The sequence below is a fragment of the Bison bison genome, unplaced genomic scaffold (assembly GCF_000754665.1).
Source record: "Bison bison bison isolate TAMUID 2011002044 unplaced genomic scaffold, Bison_UMD1.0 scf7180017864300, whole genome shotgun sequence".
Taxonomy (NCBI): domain Eukaryota; kingdom Metazoa; phylum Chordata; class Mammalia; order Artiodactyla; family Bovidae; genus Bison; species Bison bison.
The window spans coordinates 1122242-1131686 of NW_011494872.1; the positions used below are offsets into that span (position 1 = coordinate 1122242).

The 9445-nt window shown below is 39.1% G+C and overlaps 1 protein-coding gene across 1 annotated transcript in view; it reads right to left on the bottom strand.

The window, feature by feature from the left end:
• DDX43 (DEAD (Asp-Glu-Ala-Asp) box polypeptide 43) overlaps positions 1-9445 on the bottom strand; it is a 22853-nt gene that overhangs the window by 5913 nt on the left and 7495 nt on the right. Inside the window, exons 4-12 of the mRNA XM_010851276.1 lie at positions 6454-6509; positions 6053-6179; positions 5075-5200; positions 3641-3722; positions 2523-2679; positions 2175-2293; positions 1611-1712; positions 1084-1225; positions 453-553 (exon numbers count right to left, since the gene is read on the bottom strand). Coding sequence (XP_010849578.1) covers positions 453-553; positions 1084-1225; positions 1611-1712; positions 2175-2293; positions 2523-2679; positions 3641-3722; positions 5075-5200; positions 6053-6179; positions 6454-6509 — 1012 coding nt within the window. The remainder of the gene's footprint in view (positions 1-452; positions 554-1083; positions 1226-1610; positions 1713-2174; positions 2294-2522; positions 2680-3640; positions 3723-5074; positions 5201-6052; positions 6180-6453; positions 6510-9445) is intronic.

The window sequence follows — 9445 nt, forward strand, 5'->3', positions numbered from 1 at the left end:
GAAGAATTGATGCTTTTGAACTATGGTGTTGGAGAAGACTCTTGAGAGTCCCTTGGACTGCAAGGAGATCCAACCAGTCCATTCTGAAGGAGATCAGCCCTGGGATTTCTTTGGAAGGAATGATGCTAAAGCTGAAACTCCAGTACTTTGGCCACCTCATGTGAAGAGTTGACTCATTGGAAAAGACTCTGATGCTGGGAGGGATTGGGGGCAGGAGGAGAAGGGGACGACAGAGGATGAGATGGCTGGATGGCATCACTGACTCAATGGATGTGAGTCTGAGTGAACTCCGGGAGTTGGTGATGGACAGGAGGCCTGGCGTGCTGCGATTCATGGGGTCGCAAAGAGTCGGACACGACTGAGCGACTGAACTGATCTGAAGGCTCTAAAATCAAATGAATTCTGTTCCACTGGTTCTACTTTGCAGACTGGCAAATTAAACATATACCTACCTTGTCATAACTGTCTGCCTGTCTGGACGTACATCTAATAAAATCTTCATTATCTGGGGTTCAAATCCCATATCCAGCATTTTGTCAGCTTCATCTAATACCTGCATTAGAAAGGGCCAGATTAAGGGAATTTCCTGGTGGACCAGTGGTTAAGACTCTGTGCTTTCACTGCCGAGGATGTGGGTTCAATACCTGGTAGTGGAACTAAGATCCTGCAAGCCACACAGCAAAGCCAAAAAAGGGCTAGATTAGATGTGGACGGTAGCTAACATATATGTTCTTTCCCTATGAATATTAAGATAACTTTCTCATTTCCTCCACTACCTAAACTATATGTACTTGAACACCATTGATTTGTTTGACAACCAATAAGTTTCTAAATATATTCAGTGAAAATATAATTTAAATGTCTAAAGTAGTCATGTGGAATTCTTTTGTACTTATCTGCATTTTCTAACATTTATAAAATATTAAAATGGAATTATCTTTAAAATGTATATTTTAACAAACTAGAGGGAATGAGAAGCATTCCTAGGATTTAAAACTATTATGAAATGGACAGCCATTCTAAAAGGTTTGATGAGAGCTAAGTTCTTCCTCCCAGGGCCCCAAACCCCTGCTCCAAGATTACCAGGTAGGTTATGCTTTTCAGGTACACAAAGTTATTCATCTGTAGGTCATGGAGTCTTCCGGGAGTGGCGATGATAATGTCTGCACCTTTTGATAAGTCTTTTATTTGTCCATCTCTATCGCCACCACCATATATACAAACACTTAAAAAAAAATACAGAGGTTCATGTTCAGGTGGGGAATACGCCTTCACAATTCAAAATCCCAACGAACCCAAGCCCATTTGAGGTATAAAATTTAAAAAAGTATATAAATCAAAAGCATCAGGCTAAGTATAGTCCTGGCCCCTTTCTGAGAACGATCCATAGCTATCAACCCACACTGATGTGTCCTACAAGGTCCATGTTCGAATCCTCATTACCTGACCCCACCACCCCAGCTACAGTCAATTTGAATGAAAGGTAATCAATGCCTGGCCACATACTGAGCCAATCGGCGTCTCATTATGTGTGAAAACAATGAGGAGGATGTCTAAAGCTGCAGAGGATTAAAATGCTGGTGCAGGGATGGCCAAAGAAAGCAACTCACCTCTTAAGACCTCTGTATGAGTATTCAGAGCACTCGGCATCCACTTGCAGAGCCAACTCGCGAGTTGGGGTGAGGACTAACATACCAGGCCCGTTCCTGGCTCTTTGGAGAAAAAGCACATCAGTATCCATCTCAGGCACACAGGACCTTCGTCCAGTGCCTTCAAAATCGGCAGCAATGAACATCTAAGTCATCAACATGCACCTCTCATAAAAAGCGGAGAAATAAAAAGAAAAACAGCCTGACCAAAGAATCCTAGAGCCCAGACACGAGCCTTCTCATGGAACACAGCCGGTGCTTTTCTGTGTCAGACATTCTCAGAGGACTGTACTGAACTCGGTCATTTGAATAACCTGTTTCCAACATCTCACTGTGAAGACTTGTGGCAGATATTACCTGCTGCTTCCTGAAAATGTTTCATCCATTTATATCCACCAACACAACAGAAAGTGATTTTTCCCTGAGATGAGGCACTCCCCTTAGACCAGTGCAATCAAACATTGCATTTTTTGGAATTCTTATCTACTAAACCCCTAAAGAATACCCAGATGTAGAAATTCTTACACAGGTTGGGAGTCAATATGAATAAATCCAGGCATTAAGTAGGACAATGTCTTCCCTGTTCCAGTCTGGGCTACTCCTATCAGATCTATTCCTTGTAGGATGATTGGCCACGCCTGTGACTAGAACAGAATGATATATATTAAAATAAAAAGTGCATTTCTTTCTGTCAAGTATTCCTCCTCTCCCAGCCCCAAACTTCTCAACATTTTGAGTGCTAGGCAGTGGTGGGTGTGCTGGGAGGATGCTTATAAGAGACAGCTGTTCCTGGTGTTATACATTCAAATGACCAGAAATTGGCAGGGGGAGGAGGGGGGAGCCAGTGAAATGTTAGAATTAAAGAAAGCATACCTGAATTGGTGTTGGCTTTTGAAAACCTGCCTTTTGAATATTTCTCATAACTTCAGGGTAACAGTGAAATGCATCCTCAAAATTACAAGTAGGGTTAGGAAGAGGACGTTTCTCACCATCTTTCAGGTCATCGCAAATTATATTATAATTTTCCTTCCTTTAAGAAAATAGAACAAGGATTAAGGATTAGTGGCTTTGATCACTTTACTCCCCAAGCAAGAAAATTTTTCCAACATTAAGGGCATATCTAGGAATTCAACAGCAACTGATTGAAATCAGACTGTTGGTTAAATTATAGTCAAAAAGTAATACGAAATAGAAGCTAGTTCATCTTTTTTTTTTACCAGAACAGTTCCAGAGAAGAAAAATAATTACACTGTACGCATGAAAGCCAATGAAAATTTCATGAAAAGGTTGAGAATAGAACCTGAAAATTATATGCTTCATGAATCAAAGTCAGATTTGGCAAACACTTGAGGGCTTATAACATTTCACACACATTTCCTTAATTAATCCTCAGCAATCCTTTGAAGTGGGAATTACTCTCATCGGACAGATGGTCTTTAGTTATGGTCTGTCCATGGTCAGAGCCCTACCTCAATCCTAGAATAACTGCTCTGTCTGCTATACCATACTATCTTAGTTTTATAAAATATATTAACAGGAAAAATGTTACCATTAGGACTTTTAGTTCCATATAATAAGGATTTAAAAGAAATTATTCTACTATTCAGATATCAGATCAATTTCTTATGATTCTCAACAGTTGTAGGAAGAATTCTATAAAATTACTGCCAAATACGACAGAAACTAACCATGTCTCTCTTTAAATTTAAACATTAAAATTCAGTTCCTCAATTATATGGGCTATATTTTAAGTGTTTAATAACCATATATGGATAGTAACTACTCTAGACACAAATACAGCCCATTTTCCCTCTTTGCCAAAAGTTGTACTGATCAGCAATCCCTAATATATGATTTCAGATGCAACCAAGTTTTCTTTTGAATATGGAAGCTAAAGTTTCAAATGCAATCATTTAAAGTCTTTCCTGAGTGAGCTAATTTACTAGCCTAATTCTGCAAATACTCACTAAAAAGTATTAAAACTAACCCACCTCCAATTGTCTACTTGTTCTTGTGACATTGAACTTGTTTTTTCTGACTCTATGTAAAAGTTTTTCTTAACCGGAGGCAAACCTGGGGAAAAAAACAAAATTTAAACTTCAATGAATAATGAGAATTCACATTTTACTGTCATTTATTCAAAGCAATATAAATCAAACCAAAATATATATCAAGGTCGCCTTGCAGACATGGGGATTTTAGACAGTTGTTCTATACTTTGCCAACCTCTAGGAGATCTCCATTTTTGGTTTGTCTTTCAATTACATTTTTCACCCAAGAACAAGATCTTGAATAATTAAATACAAAATAAAATAAACCATGCTTCATAAGACACTCAGTCATCACAACTGACGAATCTTTTCTCATAGCAGACTAACTTTCTTTGCTTTGAAGATCCATCCCATTAGTGTTAAGGAATAAAATATTTACCCTTATTCTATTCTCTGAAGCTACTTTGTTTTCTTTTTTAAATGCTCATCAGGACTCCACCAACTTAAATCCTTTCTCTGTCCCCTATCTCTGCCCCAAATCTTCTAACACTTGCGTTGTGATGGCATTGGACAGGCTGACCACCGTAGTCACATAGTAATGGTCACTGCTTAACTTTAAATAAATGGTGTTGTTTTTCTGTCTCATTCTGATCAAATGAAGCTTGAATTTACTCTGAAAGTCAATGAATAATATGGAACATTATATTTAATTCCAAGTGAGAATGTAAAAAATCTGTTTCCTCAAGAACTGTATATACTTATTAAATGTGTCCTCCCTTTTATTTTGCCCTTCTTGGTTAAGAAACTCCAAGATCAACTTTTGCTCAGTCACAGCAAAATGTTAACTTACAGTTGGCAGGTTTACTCACTTCATTTCCCTTTTGTCCCAATTTTCTAATTTTATTAAACTTGTGCAGTGAATTGTCTCAAAGAAGATGAGATATCAAATTTTAACCTCCCATTTATAACATAAACCACAACACAGACATAGAAACTATCATGCCCTAGGCACTACTTATAGTATTTCAAATTATACTGTCATTTTGCATATAGATTTCATTACTAAGAGCAACACTTTTTTACAGAGGCTGCTGCTGCTAAGTCACTTCAGTCGTGTCCGATTCTGTGTGACCCCACAGATGGCAGCCCACCAGGCTCCTCTGTTCCTGGGATTCTCCAGGCAAGAACACTGGAGTGGGTTGCCATTTCCTTCTCCAATGCAAGAAAGTGAAAAGTGAAAGTCAAGTCGCTCAGTCATGTCCGACTCTTCGTGACCCCATGGACTGCAGCCCACTAGGCTCCTCCATCCATGGGATTTTCCAGGCAAGAGTACTGGAATGGGTTGCCATTGTCTTCGCCATTTACAGAGGCTAAAAACCTCAATTAAGAGGAACAACAATATACTATAGAAAAATGCTGGGATCCAGCACTAACCTGCCCACTTTTTCTCATTCCATTTCAAAATGTTTTCTCGGAATTTATCCCAATCAATCAATTTCTGCTCTCCTGAAACATCCTTCATTGCATCTTTTCCATCTGAAAGTTGGACAGCAGCAACACCTGTTAAAAAATTCCACATCAGTTTCCAAACAAACCTTCCCAATATAAAATCCCAAGCCATTTTACAATTTTCTGTTTTATTTTATTTTTTTTTATTTTTTTTCAATTTTCTGTTTTAATAACCCAACAATAATAATGCCTGAAACATAAAATTTAGGAATTTGGTACAACAGTGCCATGACAATTCTGGTCATGGTTTGTCAGTTGGTTACTTCAGATTTCTGAAAGGCAAAAAAAAAAATAAAAATAAAATAAATACTGGAGAAGTTAAAAAGCATGAGAGCCTAGTGTTTGCTAATAAATCACACATCACTAAATCTTTATAATAATCCTGTGTGGCAGATGCTACCCCTGGTAAACAGAGGAAATAGTATCCTAGAGGCTTTTTGGAGGTACTTTCCCAAGAAACACCAAGATGCAAGGTTGCTAGCTGAACACAGGGCTCTCCTGAAAATGGCTTAATAATGGCTTTCTCTCTAGTCCAAGTATATTTGAGATTTTTAAAAATATCAAATACTTAAGCAGTTTTCAAAGTTAGTCACATTCCAGGGAAATAACCATAGACAGAAGGCTAGGACTAACCCTTGCTCTACTATCAACAGTGAAGTATATTAAAAGGTTATTCTGTTTTACTCCAAAGTAAAACTGCTAGACTTAACCACAGATATTAAGTGTTTCAGTTTGAGGAAAAGTATTCTGGATTTCATAGAAAAAAATTCCTTCTATAACATACTAGATTTAACGATGGCAAGCCAAAGCTTTGTTATCAGGAAAAACAGCTATAATATGGCTTATGACACTGAATAAAACATTTAAAATTTTACAGGGCTCTAGGGGGCAAAACAGACTTACCAAGTTTGGATTCTGTTTTGTATTCTTCTTGTTTTTTAACAAGATCATCTATCACTGTTTTTGCTTTGCTCTGCATTGCCTTGGTGCCAAAGATTCTTACTTCTGCTTCAGGATACCCTCTTATTATCTAGATTCAAGAGGGAAGGCAGGTGAGACGAGTTCCCTTACCATTCCTCCAGCACTCAGCCTCATGTAGTATAAAAATGTAAAGGAAATACAGGATTGCCTTCAATCACCATCTAAGACATAATGAATGGACTACAGCTTAGATGAGTTCTTAAAAAGAAGTATGAAAAACTTTGTCAACTTATCCCACCGTATGTTAATAACAGGACAGAAATTAGAGTTAGGAATGACCGTAAGTCACCATCTTTAATGATTTAAGAACATAGAAATTTTACCTGTATTTTTGTGTATGTTGAGCTCTGGATCTCTTTTATATTTGACCCACCACGACCTGTTTTTAAAATAAAAGAATTTTTAAAAAATGAAATTAATTACAGGGAACCTACTACCTACTCTGCCTAAAGAACCTTCTCCAGTTCTTCCCAAATTGTCCAAACAAAGGCTCCCAAGTTTCACTAATCACGTTCAGTTTGTTAAAGGGGAAGCAGAAGCTTTTTATTCCAAATTGTGTGGGTGACAGGAGGCCCCTTTCCCTAGACACAAAGAATTCATCATCAGTCCAAGCAAAGACTAACTGGATAAAAGAATGTGGATAAACTGGAACCCTTACACAAAACTCTCAACCAAAAAATTCCAATTAAAAATGTTCAAAGGTCTTGAATAGACCCTTCTTTGAAGATTTATGACCAATGCATGTATATAAAAAAAATGATGAAATCATTGGATATGCAAATCAAAACCACAATGACGTATCACCTGTTAGGACGGCTCATCAAAAAGACAAGGGTTAACAAGTTGGTGAGGACGTGGAGAATGGGAACCCTTGTGCACTGTGGATAGGAATGGAAATTGATGCAGCCACTATGGAAACAGCATGCAGATTCCTTTAAAAACTAAAAATAGAACTACCTGTGATCCAGCAATCCCACTTCTGGGAATTTAATACACAAGCATTGAGGGACTTCCCTGGTGGTCCAGTGGCTAAGAATCCACCTGCCAATGCAGGGAACACGGGTTCCATCCCTCGTCAGGGAAAATCCCTTAAGCCTCAGAGCAAGTAATAAGCCAATACACCACAACTACTGAAGCCCAATACTCTAGAGAAGCCTGCAACAAGCCAAGAGGAGCCCTCACTCTCCACAACTAGAGGAAGTCCACGCGCAATCAAAACTAAATTAATTAAATAAATACATTTTTTAAATCCTTTTTAAAAAAGAATCAAAACTAGGATCTCAGGATGATAGCTGCATTCCCATATTCATTTCAGCATTATTCACAATAGCTCAGAGGTGGAAATAGCCTAAGGATCTGTGAACAGATGCCTGGATGAATAAAACGTGGTGTATGCATACAATGCAAGTTTTCAGCCTTAAAAGGAAATCCTGCCATTTGTGACAACAAAGATAAACCTTGAGAGTTAAATGAGTCAATAACAACAACAAAAGACCCTGCGTATTCCACTTCTACGAGGTGTCTTATGTAATCAAACTTACAGTAACAAAGTAGAATGGCAATTGCCGGAGGGATGGGGGTAGGGGGGATGATGGGGAAACAGGTGAATGGGGAAATGAATTTTTGATAGGGAGATTCAGTCATGCAAAATGAAAACCTTCTACAGATCTACTACAAAAATTGTTCTCACAGTCAACAATACTGTATGTTGTTTACCACAATTCTTAAAAAGGGGGGAAAACCTTAATTCCAATCATTTCTAAATGTTTTCAAAAATGGATTTGTAACACTCAATATATATGAAGAAAAATAACCCTGTTTTTCAGCAGATAAATCATATTCAAGTTAATACCCTACACCTTCTTATCTAAATTGGCTGTCTCATTTGTTGTTCACTGTGGGGTAAGCTGCCAAAGATCTGACCTTTTTCCCCAAAGATTTCATAAGCCTAAGAGTTGGCTCTCCCAAATTACAGCCTCTATAAACTATCACCTAACCTGCCTCTTGAGAAATCTTGAGAAATCTGTATGCAGGTCAGGAAGCAACAGTTAGAACTGGACATGGAAAAACAGACTCCTTTTCCAAATAGGGAAAAGAGTATGTCAAGGCTATATATTGTCACCCTGCTTATTTAACTTCTATGCAGAGTACATCATGAGAAACGCTGGGCTAGACGAAACACAAGCTGGCATCAAGACGGCCGGGAGAAATATCAATAACCTTAGATATGCATATGACACCATCCTTATGGCAGAAAGCAAAGAAGAACTAAAGAGCTTCTTGACGAAAGTCAAAGAGGAGAGTGAAAAAGTTGGCTTAAAGCTCAGCATTCAGAAAATGAAGATCATGGCATCTGGTCCCATCACTTCACGGCAAATAGATGGGGAAATAGTAGAAACAGTGACAGACTTTATTTTAGGAGGCTCCAAAATCATTGCAGATGGTGACTGCAGCAATGAAATTAAAAGACGCTTGCTCCTTGTAAGAAAAGTTATGACCAATGGCACCCCACTCCAGTACTCTTGCCTGGAAAATCCCATGGACGGAGGAGCCTGGTAGGGTGTAGTCCATGGGGTCGCTAAAAGTCGGACAGGACTGAACGATTTCACTTTCACTTTTCACTTTCATGCATTGGAGAAGGAAATGGCAGCCCACCCCAGTGTTCTTGCCTGGAGAATCCCAGGGACGGGGGAGCCTGGTGGGCTGCCGCCTCTGGGGTCGCACTGAGTCGGACACGACTGAGGTGACTTGGCAGCAGCAGCAGATACCATATTACAAAGCAGAGACATTACTTTGCCAACAAAAGTACATCTTGTCAAGGCTATGGTTTTTCCAGTAGTCATGTACGGATGTGAGGGTTGGACTATAAACAAAGCTTAGCACCCAAGAATTGATGCTTTTGAACTGTGGTATTGGAGGAGACTCTTGAGAGTCCCTTGGACAGCAAGGAGATCCAACCAGTTCATTCTAAAGGAGATCAGTTCTGAGTGTTCTGAAGTTGAAACTCCAATACTTTGGCTACCTGATGCGAATAAGTGACTCATTTGAAAAGATCCTGATGCTGGGAAAGACTAAAGGCAGGAGGAGAAGGGGACGACAGAGGACGTGATGGTTGGATGGCATCGCTGACTCCATGGACATGAGTTGGGTAAACTCTGGGTGTTGGTGATGGACAGGGAGGCCTGGCGTGCTGCAGTCCATAGGGTCGCAAAGAGTCGGACACGATTGAGAGACTGAACTGACTGACTGAACTGATCAACTATCAGTTGCATTCAACGCCATCATTTTAGTAGCAAAGTACGTCAGAAACCTCGG